At 38.9% G+C, this 16,774-nt stretch overlaps 1 protein-coding gene across 7 annotated transcripts in view; it reads left to right on the plus strand.

The window, feature by feature from the left end:
* Nucleotides 1-13,927, plus strand: part of dock10 (dedicator of cytokinesis 10) — a 326,378-nt gene extending 312,451 nt beyond the window's left edge. For 5 of the 7 annotated variants that reach the window (XM_080185521.1, XM_080185517.1, XM_080185518.1 and 2 more), the window contains 2 exons: nt 6,683-6,758; nt 12,758-13,927. In XM_080185521.1, the coding sequence (XP_080041647.1) occupies nt 6,683-6,758; nt 12,758-12,828 (147 nt within the window). In that variant the 3' untranslated portion in view covers nt 12,829-13,927. The remainder of the gene's footprint in view (nt 1-6,682; nt 6,759-12,757) is intronic. The other 2 variants (XM_080185519.1, XM_080185522.1) reach the window with 1 other exon arrangement.
* The last annotated feature ends 2,847 nt before the right edge of the window (nt 13,928-16,774 follow it).

A 16,774-nucleotide genomic window follows, 5' to 3' on the forward strand; every position in this document is an offset into this window, starting at 1 on the left:
TTAATTTCGATCAGATTACTTCTTTCACTTATAATAATCCTGGTCACTTTTATGGACAGAAAATGTTGGGAACACTCAGCAAATCAGGTACAACATCTGTGGCAGCAACCTTTAAAGAAAAGTTACGCCTGAAAGAATTAATTTGTCATTTTTTCCACAGACACAATGCCTGATTTACTGTGTGTTTTCAGTACTTTTGATTTTGTGTCAGGTTTCCAGAATCTGCAGTCACTTATATTCTTGAATTGTACATTAATATATCTTTCAACCATAACAATTAGTGGAATGCAACAATTAATATCCAAAAACTTAGTTCCATAAAGGTACAAATTTTGATCCCACAAATACATTTCTTCTGAAAAAGAGATTGTTGTTTTAAATTGTGAATTATGATAATTGTTCTGATTCCGATCCATTAATGTATTCACGATGAAGCTGTGCTGAACATCTTTCAGCATCCAGCTATAATTTAGGTATAGATTTTTTTAACCTATATACTGAGTGACAAAGGAATAGTTAAAGCACTTATGGTAACTTTAATTGAAGATTCATTATACATGATCGATTATACTGGCTTGGCTGCTGCTCAGTTAGTTAGTCTAATAACCATACATTGCTGTGAACAGGGTGTCTGATGGCAACTACTGTTAGTTAGATCACTCCTTGCACATCTGACTTTTAAAATTTTTTGGAATTTTATTTGAATACAAGGATACCAGTGGTGAATCAAAGAAATAGAGCGCAGTGTTACCTTGTTTAAATTTGCTCTCTTCCATCTTGTTTGGGGGTTCACTACCATAAAAATTAATGGAATAATTGAGTGTTCAAAAAAAAAGGTGCTCGTCCTTTGTTTAGTAAAATCAAGTTTGTTTATTTATGGCCTGGATTTTGCAATAGTCAGGAGAGCAAAAACTATCAGAATTCATTCTTATTACTCCTCTGAAGCTGACAGCAATTCTTGAGACATGCACAGATAAACACGAGAATACTGAAGTTCCCAGCATGGTGCACCTTTGAAGCTCCCCCCAGACTACAATGAAATAGAATTCTCTGAGCTTGCCCTTTTATTCTCTTAGTCTTGCTGTAAAAACCCTTATAAAAATTGTTGAATTGTGTTTTAAAGCTATGTGTTGAGTTCATAATTACTGCCCTACAAAACTAATTTTACATTTGTGAAATGTCAAATTTCTCCATTATGATAAAAATATAGTTTTCAAATATATTTTAAATTTATTTAATATGTCAGCTTTTACCTTAATCCCATGTGTTTGACCCAACCATCTTTTTTATTTCAATTTTAATTAAAAATAAGAGGTGAGGTTAATTTTACTACTTTTGCCACCTGTGAGAATGCTTCTCATGACACATGGAGGTCCCCTTGACCTGGGGCCAGACTCAAACTGTAGTCAAAACGGAGCAATCCTCAGCATGTAGATTGCTAAATCTTTCCAGCTTTCTTTGAGGTCAGTGGTGAAGAATAACTTCACGGGCAGCAAAATCTAGATCTATGGATGAAGGGGATGTGTATATTTAAATAAAACTATATCCTCAAATTGTCTTTCTCTTTTCCATCTCTGTGAACTTTGTTGTAAAAGTCTTTGGTTCCAGTATATTTAACTTTACATTTACCTATATTAAAAAGCGTCCATGAGTGGACTAGGTGGTGCAGTGGACCTGGACGTTGTTTTTAATTTTTATCCTTTTTAGGTTTGTATCTAGCCTCAATTGAAGAGGCATTGGTTATGAAGCTCCTATATACATTAGCCAGAGGTAACTTCAACCAGGTTTTGAGTTGACATTGACTTCTAGTATAAATTGCTCCTAATAGGCACTCAATTGTATTGCTATTTTGTCCTAAAAAAATAGCCAGTTTCAGAAATGAAAGCATCATCCTGGGCTGTGAAGAGTTCTTCTGTGGCTTCCAGTATGGTTTTTAAAAAAAACTAAATTAAGGAAATGATCATCCACGGCTAGACCACTATTTAATTCCCATCCCTAGTTGACATTGAAAAGGTGGTGAACTGGATTCCTGAACTTCTGCCGTCCTTAATGTGTAGTTACACCCATAGTGCGGCTTGGAAGGAAATTCCAGGATTTTGAGCCAGTGACAGTGAACGAACGCAATATATTTCCAAGTCAGTATGGTGAGTGACTTGGAGAGGCACCTCCAGGTGATGGTGTTCCTGGGTATCTGCTGACCTTGTCCTTCTTGATTGTAGCAATTGTGGGTTTGGAAGGTGCTGCCTACGGAGCTTTGGTGAGCTCCTGCAGTGCATCTTGTAGACACTCTTCATCCATGGTGGAGGGAGTGAATGTTTGTGGAAGAGTTACCAATCACGCAGGCTGCCTTGTCCTGGATGGTGTCAAGTTTCGAGACATAGAGGTTTACAGCATGGAAACAGGCCCTTCGGCCCAACTTGCCCATGCAGCCCCTTTTTTTTTTAACCCTATGCTCATCCCAAGGGCCAGCATTTGGCCCATATTCCTTTGTACCCAGTTTACTCATGTAACTGTCTCAACAATTTTTAAAAGACAAAATTGTACCTGCCTCTACTACTACCTCTGGCAGCTTGTTCCAGACACTCAGCACCCTCTATGTGGAAAAAAATGCCCTCTGCACACTTTTGTATCTCTCCCCTTTCACGTTAAATCTATGCCCTCTAGTTTTAGAATCTCCTACCTCTGGGAAAAGACATTGACTTTCTAGCTGTTCTATGCCCCTCATTATTTTGTAGACCTCTATAAGGTCATTCCTAAGCCTCCTAGGCTCCAGAGAAAAAAGTCCCAATCTATCCAGCCTCTCCTTATAACTCAAACCATCAAGTCCCACTAGCATCTAGTAAATCTTTACTGGACTTTTTTTAGTTTAATAAATGCTTACTATAATAGGGTGACCAGAAGTGTACACAGCATTCCAAGTGTGACCTTGCCAATGTCTTGTACAACATCAACAAGACATCCCAACTCTTCTATTCAATTTTAAGACCAATGAAACCAAGCACATCAAATGCCTTCTTCAACCACTCTGTCCACCTGTGATGCCACTTTCAAGGAGCTATGAACCTGTACCCTTGGATCTCTGTTTTATAACTCTCCCCAGTGCACTACAATTAACTCAGTAAGTTCTGCCCTGGTTTGATCTACCAAAATGCATCACCTCACATTTACCTAAATTAAACTCCATCTGCCATTCGTCAGCCCACTGGCCCAATTGATCAAGATCCCATTGCAGTCCTAGATAGTCTTCTTTACGGCCCACTCTGCCACAAATCTTGGTGTCATCTGCAAACTTACTAACCATGCCTCCTAAATTCTCATCCAAATCATTAATATAAATGACAAATAACAGTGGACCCAATATCGATCCCTGAGGCACACTGCTGGTCACAGGCCTCCAGTTTGTAAAACAACCCTCTACAACCACCCTCTGTGTTCCATCATCAAGCCAATTTTATATCCATTTGGCTACTTCACCCTGGATCCTGTGAGATTTAACCTTATGCAACAACCTACCATGTCATACCTTGTCAAAGGCCTTGTTAAAGTCCACGTAGACAACATCAATTTATATTGCCCTCATCTACCTTCTTGATTACCCCTTTGTAAAACTCAAATTTGTGAGACATGATTTTCCACTCACTAAGCCGTGTTGACTCTCCCTAATTAGTCCTTGTATCTCTAAATGCCTGCTTCTTCGATATTGTTGGAGCTGCATTCATCTAGACAAGTGGAGAGTGTTCCATCGCACCTCTAACTTTTGCAGATGGTGGACAGACTTTGGGAATGTCCAGAGTTGAGATACTCACTGCAGGATTCCTATCTTTAGACCTGCTCTGGTCTCCACAGTATTTATATGGCTAGTCCAGTTCAGTTTCTGGCCAATGATAATCTTCAGGATTTTGGGTAATTTAGCAATGATGCCATTGAATGTCAAGGGCGATGGTTAGATTCTTTCTCATTGGAGATGGCCATTGCCTGGCCCTTATGGCATAAATGTTACTTGCCACTTGTCAGCCCAAGCCTGGATTTTACCCAGTTCTTGTTGTATTTGGACATGGAATGCTTCAGTATCTGAGGACTCATGAATGGTGGTGAACATTATGCAGTCATGGATGAATCAGCTGAAGATAGTTGGTCTTAGGGCATTACCCTGAGGAACTCCTGCAGTGATGTTCTGAATTAGAGTGGAGTGACCTCCAACCACCATAACCATCTTCCTTTGCACAAAGTATGATTCCAACCAGTGGAGGTTTTCCTCCTACTCCCAGTGACTCCAGTTTTGCTAGAGCTGCTTTATACCACTTTCAGTAAAATGCTACCTTGTTACCATGGTCAATCAGCTCCAGAATTCAGCTCTTTTGTCCATGTTTGAACCAAGGCTCTGAGATCAGGAGCTGAGTGGTCCTGGCAGAATCCAAACTGAGTATCCATGAGCAGGTTCTTGATATTATTTAAAGAATGGTGTTGGAGCAGAACAAAAGAAAACCATACTGCAGCTAGCTATGTCATTGTTGGCATCAGGTGGATAGATAATAAATACCCTGAAAACAAAATCAGTCTCTTTGGTATGTAGAAAAACATTCCAAAAATAGCCCAGCCTTAATTCTGTAGATCACCTGATTGGGCTCCACAGAGACCAATAACTTTTAAAATAAGATCCAAGTTCCCAGAGACCTTAGTGAAGGATCATGTGACAAGATTTCAAATTTTAAGACCTTTAATGCAGCAAACATTCCTAAAACCACATCGACCAAACACTCTTTAGTAGGTAACTAATACACTAAACTACAGCAAAGATATCTCCCCTTTAAGTTGTAACACAACTGAAAACCCCACGCCACAGTTATAATTTTACTCTTTTCAAAAGTAACAGGTTTCATAAGAAATAGTTCTATGTCGCTCCCAGCCTCTAAAGGGTTTACTTTTTGCTGTTTTAGCAAGTTCTGTTTCACCAAATCATAATGTTGAGTGACTGTCCGAAAGGCATTTCTCTCGATTTTTGGACAAGTCCCAAACTGAATACCAGTAGTAAGGCCCATTCCAATGATTCTTGCCATACCTGGATGAATTATTCAGATTCCTGAGATTACCACTTGACTCCCACATTCTGCCTGGTCATCTACAGCATTTTTTAAAAAAAAAATCCAAAATCCCAGTTATTTATTAAAAGAAATAAGCTTGAAAATTCCACATTTCAAACCAAAAGATTCATTTTACTATACAAGAGTCAAACAGAGCAATCACTAAATACTATCTTGGGTAACCATCTATAATCTAAAACCCAGAATCAGCATGTTAATTGTGAATTAACATACAAATTTGGATGATGCTAAACTATGAATTATGCTTTACATGACAGATACAAAAGACAGATCTTTTAAATTGGATTGGTAGTCCACTCAGCACATCAATATCAATCACAGTGGTCTTCAAAGCACTGCATTCCTCATAAAGAATGTCAACTCCTCCCTTCTAGTAGCCTGATCTCTAGCCAATAGTGCACAACCAACCTGAGTTCCACAGATTGGTCTTCACCACAAATGGTACGCATTTGCAGAATCTCCTCAGTGGATGATGTTGATTCACCCATGGGGATCTGAATTCTGTTTTCATTAGTTTTCCTTAACTGCAGCACAAGATTCATCCACTTCTACCAAGCTTGAGTCAAGCTGTGTCCTTTCTTTATATGCTTTCAACCAGGTTCAGTGTCCCTAGTCATTTTGCTTTCTGATCACAGTTTTGGTTTTCATTTTCTTAGAAACTGGGAGACTCAGTTTCCATTCTCTGTTTCCTTTCTCCATTTACTTTTCCCGTTAGGATAAAAAGCATAAAAAGACACATTCTCCTCTCTGCTGACTTGTCCTTATCACTTTCTTCCTGTGAGACATTTTCTGCCCAAAACCTGGAGACTGAGTGAACATGCACCACCCCCACCCCCAACTGCTCCTTCAGCTCCCCTCTCTCATTCATCCATTTCATCTAGAATTTAAAGCGGCAGTCTCAATTAACAATCCTATAAACTTGGTATTCGTAACATAATGAGTTGGTCGGCCATCCCTGTCACAGCCTTGATTTGCCATTACAATTACCATATGACAGAAATTATGAAAGAAAAATTGTTGAGATGAAATATTAGAATATATACCATGGAAACAATTACTCTGCTTTTTGTTTCTGTGTTGAAAAAGATGATTGTGCTCATATTTGTTTCATTTATAAAAGTATTTCTTGCACACTTGTTCTGGTTCAATGACTAGAAGAAAAATGATAAGGTGTGATGGGCACAACATATCGTTACGGTTGATAGATCTGAATTCTAATGGAGGTCGACGTTTAGTTGATCTTAATCTGGGATCTGAGACGTGTATGCTGATGGCATAAATCTCACTTTAGCAGGAGAGTTAAAGAAAAATGGGATTAGAATAATTTTGTTACTGAAATTGGGGATTGTAGGAGTACTGAAACAAAGCAGATTTCACTATTTTTTCTTCTAGTCTGTTGAAGCATCTGTATAGAGTTTATTTGATGTCCAGTATTAGTTCTTTGTAATAACAGTATCTCATTGAAAAATTATTTGAAGGTGAATCTTGAAAATTATTTTATCAGTTGTAATAATATTTGAATATCTGGATCCTCAATAGAATATACTCAGTCAATATATCTTTTTATTTTTCTCTGGCAGCTGAATTATGCTTTTACTTCTTCCAACTTCTACTCTTCTCAGTCTATTACCTCCTTCACTACTGTTAGCAAAAATGGTATGTCTGGACCTCTATCAATGCTGATGATTTATTCTTTGCTGGCTTTGCATGGTTTTGTATTTCAACTTAATATGTTCATTTTTGTTATTATAAAATGGTAGCCAAAAGGTGTCAGCCAATTTGCACAAACAAGGCAGATCTATTTGCTTATTTTTAAATCAAATTGTAGCACTCATAAAAATTAATAACCAGCATTTGATTTACATGATTGTATATATTTAGAAATTCAACTATCAAGAAGGTAACATGACAGATACACTGAGAAGGGATTTGAATGACATATCTTACTCAATTTGAATGAAGGCATTGTAATTCATCTCTACAAATTCACATGGTGCTGTTATTATTGGCCATTGGCTTACACATAACATACACCCACATGCGCAAATACATGTGCACCTCCCACACGTACACTACCCACACTCCTTTCTTTTGATGAAGTGACTGGCTTCTATTGAAAATTGCATTGCTGGCATGGCTAATTTCCATCAAAGAATAAAGAAAAAATTATGTGTGGAAGGTTATGGGTTTGCCCCCATGCCCTGTCCAGCAAGCACAATAATGTACTGCACCATTATTTTATATATTGATTTTCGTGTTACAAATCTTTAGTTCTGTCAGTTGCTTGTGTAGTGTTGCTTCTTTTCTCAAAAGGTACCACTGTTTCTGTGATCTGAATTTTGAGATATAAAGCTTTGAAGCTTTAATTTTGCAATGGATATCTCTGGCTAAAAGGGTCATATCTAAAGTTCCCTTAGAATTCCAAGAACTAAATTAGTGAAGAAGTGACCCAATGAAGTCTACTGTTAGAGATGTTTTTGTACTGATGTACAGGAGTGCATAACAAATGATACTGTCAGGTAGGAGCAAAGAGAATTACAGCTTTTACAGGAAGGATTAAGACGATAACACTTTGTGCCAATTTTGAAGAAATGTATTTTTGATATTATGTTGCTGCATTGGAACTAATTAAAATTGTCACATTTTGTTCAATATCATATTTTTCATCCTTTCTAATTCTGTGATTTATAATTGTGCATTTTTTATGTCCAGGAACAAAACATGTGATTCATTAAACTGGTAAATGTTCAGCTTTCTAACTTGGCTTTGCATGTGAGAAAATATGCTTTGCACAAGGAAATTTTTTTTTTTGCTTCATTTTCACATTGGTTAACTGCAAATAATAAATAAGTTTTGCCAAGACTGTGGCCACCCATAAAGATAAACACTATTTTAACATCACACCCAACCCCACTTGTAGATATTTAATTCCGCAGCTCTATCCAATCCTTTATTAACTTCTAACTCATTTTCATATCACACCTGGCCTGTATACTACCAAACAGCATTACCCTGCTAACAATTTGTAATAGTGACAAGCTAACAATAGAAAAATTGGATGAGAGAAAAGAAACAGGATAATCAGACACCAACGGAAAATATACTTATTGCATATCAGCTAATAACAGTCTGATTTCCTCCTTATCGGGGAATGAAAACCTCAGTAAATTAAACTTCCAATTCAAGCCCAAAGCCTTGCTGCACAGAAACATTATCTGAAGGATAAGTCTTTTCTATAATTATGAATCTCTTGTGACTTCTCTGAATTAATTTCACAGGAGATACAGAGAATTGTTTGAAACATTCCTTCCAGAAATGCAGCACTTATTGCTTTGTTTCATAACGGAAGTGTCTATTTGTAAATTGTTGCTTAAAAAGAAGACATGTTGAAACTTTTCATCTTGTACTCATCAGAACACTTTGCAAAATGTCCTGATGACTGCAAGATGAAAAGCTTCAATATGTCCTTTTTTTATCGAGCAATCCTTAAATACCAAATAACAAATTGTAAATAACTCACATAACTAATGTTTAATCTCAGAATTTGAGAGTCAAGAGACAATTCATTAATGAAATAATTGCTGAATAGTTCTTGATAGAATGACACCAGGAACACCACTCCATGAAAACTATATAGTGAGGTTTAAAAAAAAAACCATTTCCCTACACGTTTTTGCTAAAAGCTTCAAGATTCAACATTACATGGAATTATGTTTGCTGACGTTGTGTCACCAGAAAGGTACACAGTTCAGGAGGTCCACTGGAAAATATGCTACCCTGAACCCAGATCAAGTTGATACAAAATATAGGGTTAAGTTTTCCAGTACTGCCTGCTGCAGGAATTGTCGCAAGTGGGGCAGCCAATTTACTGGACCACTTACAGATCTGTTGACTTGGGCAGGAATTTCTGGTCTTGGAGTGAGATCAATTGGAAAATCCTGCCCATAGAATGAGATTGTATTACATTCACTTGATTGTTCTACTGAATATTATAATATTTCAGGAAGCCAGATTTATGTTCAGATATACTTGAGATGCCTTGTATGTGGTATTAACAACTATTATCATTTAAATTTTGTAGATTTCAAATTTATTTTGGTATTTTTGCTTCCTTGCAATGTTTTGAAGTCCTGACACCATACAATATTCCACCAACTTCAGGGCTTATGCCTTGTCCTTTGATTCCAATTAAGATTTTAAGGAAAAGTTCTGTTCTGGCCTTGATGAAATCCTCATTGCCATCCCAAAGGAAGAAAAGAAAACATTCTGGGGGACTTTAATGCCAGTGTTGGCGGTGACATTGATGTCTAGACGAGAACCACCAGGAAAAATGGTTTGCGAAAGTACAATGCAAATGGTATCCTCTGACTGATAAAGTGTGCTTAGCCTGGCCTCATTATAGCAAGCACTCTCTTCCATCAGAAGGGCAAATTCAAAACTGCATGGCGGATTTGAAGTCAAAGCATTGGCACCTCCTGGATTGTCATTATTTTGGTCAAAGATCTAAGTGATTCCTATATCACTTGATTTCTGCAGGTGATTGACAGATCATTAGTTTGTTCAATTGGCGATGAACATCCACCTAGCACCAAAACATCTCAAGGCCCAGGAGTCAGAGAGAGAGGATCGATGTCTTAGCAGGCTGACCAATGAGAGGAATTCCAAGTACAGCTCGCAATTAATCTGGAAAATTTTGACATACACAACTCCATTTCAGAACAATGGGATCAAATAAAATCAGCTATACTAGACCCCTAAGCAGATCAGTGAATTTGTGCATCATTGTCACTAGAACTGGTTCAATAAAAAGGACATTGTGAAATGTAATCTCTTAAAACTAAAATGAACAGCATTCATTACCTGGTAGAACAACCAAGTTTGCAAATCAAGGATGTAGCATTTTAATAACGAACAGCTAATGTCCAAAGACAAATCCAGGAGATGAAGGATTTGTTGGAAAGGGAGAGTCTGAGAGATCCAATATGATGATGACAATGATACAGCTATAGCCTAAACAACAATTGCTGTGGCTATTGGTATTGCAGCTGAGGTATTCTACTCACATCAAAACTCCATGCTCATTCTATGGATTCAAGAGAAAAAAGAACCCCTCCCCCTGCCCCATGCCTGCCCCTGCAACATCAGGAATTGAATTATAATCCTTCAAGAAGGGAGTTAAATCATGCTGTGGAAATTATCCAGGCATTTCCCTTCTGCACATAGCAGCAAAGATCCTGAGTCACCTGTGGCTGAAAAAATCTTCTGAGAGACAATTTGGCTTCACATCTTCCAAGCGAACCTCTGACATGGTCTTTGTTGCTGGACAAATCCAAGAAAAATGTCAAAAATACCTGGTACTCTTCATCCAGAACTGATCAGCTGCACCAGCTCTGACTACTGCAATGTTTAGCAACAAAGACCTGTGCTAGTTAATTAACGCAGTAAGAAGTCTCTCAACACCAGGTTAAAGTCCAACAGGTTTATTTGGTAGTACAGGCCACTAGCTTTTGGAGCACTACCCCTTCATCAGGTAAGTGGGAGTTCTGTTTACAAACAGGGGATATAAAAACACAAACTCAATTCACAAAATAATGGTTGGAATGCAAGTCTTTACAGGTAATCAAGTCTTAAAGGTACAGACAATGTGAGTGGAGAGAGGGTTAAGCACAGGTTAAAGAGATGTGTATTGTCCCCAAACAGTACAGTTAGTGAGATTTTGCAAGCCCAGGCAAGTCACGAGGGTTACAGATAGTGCGACATAAACCCAAGATCCGGTTGAGGCCGTCCTCATGCGTGTGAAACTTGGCTATCAGTCTCTGCTCAGCGACTCTGCGTTGTGTGTCGTGAAGGCCGTCTTGGAGAACGCTTACCTGAAGATCAGACGTCAACTAACGTCCAGGAGTACACAGCAGTTGTCATCGCCACACCCCTGTACTGAAGTGAAACCTGTACTGTGAATCAGTGATAAATGAGAGCGCTAGAGAATTTGTCAGGATTACCTCCACCACATCCTCGGGATTCAATGGGCGGGTTTTCTAACAAACGCCAGTACCCTCCCTTAAGCGTTCACAAGCATTCTAGCAAAACCTGTTCAAAATGGCAACAACTCATCCATCAAGCTGCTCCACACTTTTGAGCCTCAACATCTTAATGATGAGGCAGGGTGGCAGCAGCAGAGAAGGAAAGTAAAGGAAACAACCCTGCACTGTGGATCCCACTACGTGATGGGACATCCTGCCCCCTTGTGCTCAAACACCTGTGGGTTGCGAATCGGCATTTTCAGCCGCATGAAAATTCCTGTCAGAAAAATGGTACCTTGATTAGAAGTTGTCATCAAATCAAAAGGCAGCCACTGGTAACTATGTACATCAGAAATAACTAAAGCTAGTACATGGGAAATGTTTGAAGCACATGCCATCTCAGTGAAGACAGATGCTTACTTTTTCTAAAGAATACAAAGTGTTGCAGAACTTTCATTCTGCTTACTAGCGCTGAGAGTCGAAGTGTAATGTTGCAGACCATGTGCTATGGCGAAATCCAGGATGTATTTTATGGTGAAACTTTTGGCCCTCTCCTACCTTTGTTCCAATCAACAAGACAGAGATTCAATAGACAATGGAAAATGATACATACTTAGCTTGCTAGATTTCACATTTTTGCATACACTCATTTTCCAGTGCAGAACAAACCCTTATGAAATGCGCCTGCTTGAGTCAGGTTTTAGAAGAATATTATTACTACAGACATTCTCGATTTTAATTCAGATTTTGTTTCCCATGCTCCATTTATTGCTGCATTTGTGAGAGAATGCTTCCCATTGCCAGTATTTGCTTTAGTTTTGCTGAGTTGATGCTGCAGTTTATAACACCACAAACAGTAGGTGAAAAGCAGAATGTTTTTGGGTTTGAATTGTGCTGTGTGATTAAGATGAAAGACAAATGTCACAGAGGAGGTGAAATAAATGCAGATGAAATAATACCTGAAGCGTTTTTACAGCAGTGACGATAGCAAGACAAGAACCTGTTGATCGATCTACTTCTCCTTTCATGTATCACTAGAGAGATGTCTTTCCTGCCCTGTTTCACAAAAGGGGCTGTTACATAAGCGAGGCCATCTGCTGTTAAGTTCATCAGCAAACAACTTGCACCTTAGGAATAACTTTATCCCATAGGCTTGCATTAAACTTTTATGTTGTTGAATTATTTCAAGAAACCTTTGGTGATGCCTGCCAATTTCATCGATTAATTAAATTTGAAGAATTATAGTGGGTAATGATGCATTTAATGGGTGCACATTTTATTTCAGACATACACAGCATCATGTGAACATTTATCCATGTTTGTAACCCTTTCTGTTGGTAAAAATACATTTTGGCATTGTTAATGGGACACAGTAACTATTTTGTGATCCACTTGTTCAGTCGCTCATTTCCACTCAGTTAGAACATTTTTGCCTAATTCAGTTCTTGTGTTAAAAGTATAATTTCTCAGCTTTATCCCACGTGCATTATGCAACACTGAATTTGATGCACTAGTGAAGGTTCTCCAGTTAGGAACACTGCATCTGCTGTCTTCATCCCGCCCCAACTGTGTGCCTATGATGCATGATTTTAGGAAGTGTGTTTCTTATTAAAAATACCTTTTCTTTTTAAACAGGTTGTGTACGGGGAGGACATGACAAAGCAGCAAGGAGTCGAAAGGCAGCACGTGCTCCGAGCAATCAGTAGAACTACCACTTCAAACAACTTATCAGGAGCAACAGTCGTGGCAAATTCTGAATAATATCACTTTCTCTGCAATAAATGGCCATAAATTATAGCGGTTGTCAGATCTTTGATACTGGAAGTATTACAAGCTGCAAAATAGATATGTTCTGTAAAATAAAATAGAATTGTTTTATTATACTCCAACAGATACAAACTCCAGCTTGTAATTCATCTCTGCAATGTACCTGCAGTATCTGCACTGTTTACTTGAGTTGTTATTGTTCAGTGACCTTTATTACACCAAGTTTGATATGTGTAATGGATAAAATATGAATGTACAGTGTTTGCAGTAAGCTGTATGGTACCTAACATTTTGTTTGCTAGTACTGTTTTACATGGAAATATTGATATTTTATAACTTCAAGATGTTGAAATGCTTTGACTTGTTATTTTAACTGTAAATATTGACATTAATATGTAAAATAGATATTTTACAATGACTTTAAATGGACATACTGATGAGAAGTTTAACAGTGAAATAACAATGTTTTTTAAAAAATAAAATATGTAAAATATATGTACATATATTGGAAACATTTTAAAATTTATTTTTACAAATCTGTGCTGAAAACACCATGCATACTATCAAAAGAAAATAGTAGTACAGTAAAGCCCCAAAGTCTGCAGGAAGACACTCACCTCTAGAGTCCCTTCTAAGTGTATATACAAAGGAGAAATGAATAATGGGAGCATTTTCAGAGCTGAAATTTAATTGCAGTTTAGCTGGCACGAGCCACAAAGTCTTGGCTCATGAATGCAATCTGAACTCCTCCAGTAGATTCTGTGTTTAAACATCATGGCCTTCTACCTGTTAATATTTATTAAATATCCTAAACTATGCAAAAGTGTTAGCTTTGTTTTGGTAAATGATTATTAATGGCTATTTTCAGTTGTGGCCAAGTGTCTGGAAGCTGTATGAGGTACTGTGAACATGCCCTTGTTTTATGCTTGCACTTTGCAGCATTTTATACGTCTTTAGTAATGCTGTGGTTGTTATGTTTGTTGTTAACGATATCTTCTCACCAGTAAAAGCGATTGTTAATAAACAAAATTTGTTGTGGCACAGTTTTCAGGCCCCTCACTCTGATGTTACACTTTCATTTTGCAATCAGTCCAGGGCTGTCTATTGTGATCCTCAGCAACAAGATCGCTATTATCTCACTGTTAGAGCTACAAGAGAGCTCGGGTTGTGTATGCATGTATGTACAGTTGGGAGCACTTTAATAATGTGAGTAGGAGTGGTTGCTTTCTCAATCATTTTCTATGTTCAAAGCACTGTATGTTGTTGCATATGAAAGACTTAGCATTTATACATATCCCATAGCAAATTTAAACTATTCTAACACCACAAAAGTTGCTTTCCACATTGTGTTGAGCCCAAATAATGCAATGAGTTTTCAAAGAATGTCTTTTGATTCCAATCTTAAGCCAGGTCAGAGCTCAACTCCAGAGTTGTTCCACCATGTATCCATTGTTGCAAAATGGAAGCTACTTTGCAATAAAAGTGGTAACTTAATTACATTCCTGAGTCCCTCATAGGTGATAGACTAACATCAGGGCAGAATGCTCACCAAAAGGTAATTTGGCAGAGCAGGTGGTTTACTGAGAAATGCTGAAAATACTTCTGATCCATGAAAGATAAAATCCCCTGTGTATTTGTTTGAGGCAAAGAGAATTAATCCAATTCAAAATGGTTTGACTTAGTATTCCCTGGAAGGTTTGTTTGAGAATTGCAGCACATTCCACCATTAATTGTAAGGTGCAGCTCTTTGTGCATCTCATTGAATGGGGATAGTGTTCTCAGTTGGTGGACCCTCTGAAGAGGAAGAGAAGGTCAGGATGGAAAGGGGGGGCCAGGTGGGCAGCATCTGAGGCAGAGAGCTTTGAGAAGAGGGGCATGGGTACAGTTGGTGCAGGGCCAGCAGGAAGGTCAAGGCAATGGGGTCCACAGAAGGCACCATTACCTAATAGCAAGAGTACACAGAGAGCACTCCACCTCTAAATGTCCAAAGTCCCATGCTGAGGAGAACCCCATCTCACTAAGGACACGGTGACAGCAATATGTCAGCTGATTGGGCCAGAAATCACCTGTGTGGGTGGAAAACACATGCTTGTGGCTCTGAAGGCATAGCAACCCTCAACATCTCGACCTGTTCTTTCCAGTGGCCCGTGGGGGGGTCTGTGTGGTGTGTTCCAATCAACTGCAGACAATTGCATCAAGCTCATCACTAATGCTGTTTTGAAATATGTTTGCACATTTATCCATTAGCGGCCTGATGAGGCCAGCCAGGTGGAGAAACCCAGAGGTTTCACCATGAATGCTGGGTTCCCCTGCAACCAGGGTATAATAGATTGCAATCATGTGGCTATCAAGACACCAATGAGTTAGCTGGAACCTTCATGAACCAGAGGAGCTACCACAAATGTGCAGATTGCCTGTGAACACAACCAAGTCTGTGCCCATTACCCTGGTTATTGACATGATGCTAACGTCTTTCATCACTATTCATGGCTCCTGTACTGTTGAATGGATGGCTTCTGGGTGACAAGAACTATCCCTTGGAAAGGTAGCTCATGACTCCGTCTGGCATCCAGGATCAGAGGCGGAGGAGCGATAGAACAAGACTCAAACCTCCTCCATAAAAGCAATGGTGGAGAGAACCACCAGACTGCTCATGATGCACTTCAGATTCCTGGACTGATCAAGGGCATTGCAGTATCCTCCAGAAAGTCTCTCCTTTATTGTCATGGCATGCTGCATTCTGCATAATTTGGTTATGGCAAAGAAGGACGCATTAGAGGCTGAGGAAGGCAAGACAGCTCCTCAGACCAAGGAGGATATTTCCCAGTGATGGATCTGATGAAAAACCCAGGGGTGGCACAAGGTGAGGATGTGTACACAGAACCGAGAAACCTTTAGGGAGGTAGGGGCAGCAGAAATATCTTGAGCTTGTGAACCTTTAGCTAGGCATCCAAGGCATTGATGCTTCCTTATGTCAATGGCATGGTTTTCTTTACAAAAACATATGCTAGACCAACCTTAAACTTCAGCAGCACACAATGCAATACAGTTACAAGCTTGCACTGCATCTGGCACTTGTTGCAAACATCAAGCTAATCCAGCCTATTAAAGCAAAAGAAATGTTCTTGTCAATACACCAACAAAGAATACATAATATTGCCAAACTGAACACAAATTTCAAAATAATGAACACAAATAATGTTACTCGTGATGAGTTGTGCTCAAGGTGCCTTCAATTTACATTTGTGGGTGCTGTGTCTTGGTGCCACCCCTCTGGCTCTGATTTAGTGCCAGCCTCCTGACTATTCTATCCTGGTGGATGTGATGATAACCTTGGTTGTTGTCCTCTGGCTAGCAGAACCTGAGCAGACTCTGCCTGGGAGAGTGTGTCCAGCCCCATGGCTGAGCACTCTTCAGTCATCGCAGCATCATCCAATGTGGTAGCCACTGGAAGAGAGGTGTAGGAGCTGGTACTCTAATCCAGAGCACATCAAAAGGAGCCCACAGAGATGACAGGCAACTTGTCCACCAACACGTGGTACATTTGGACATCGCTGCTTACTGTTGATGGATGAGCACCTAGCAGAAAGACCAGGTCTCACACTGGCCGCTGAAGGACAATTAGGGCTAGGCAATAAAAATATTGGTTTAGCCAGCAATGCCTATGTCCCATGTATGAATTTAAAAACTGATGTTAATACCTGTTTGCTACCGTCACTAATGATACTACCACTCAACCAATGTTTAACTCCTTCTGGTTTTAAACTGTAATTATTTATTCTCTTATCCTTATTCTGTCAAAAGAGAAAGATCATTCTCTTTCCTGATTTATATTTTGAATGGCTCATTTGTCCTCCATTTTCTCATTTTGAGCGATGAATAGCT

Source organism: Carcharhinus amblyrhynchos, chromosome 3 (assembly GCF_965287045.1).
Source record: "Carcharhinus amblyrhynchos chromosome 3, sCarAmb.v2.hapA, whole genome shotgun sequence".
Lineage (NCBI taxonomy): Eukaryota > Metazoa > Chordata > Chondrichthyes > Carcharhiniformes > Carcharhinidae > Carcharhinus > Carcharhinus amblyrhynchos.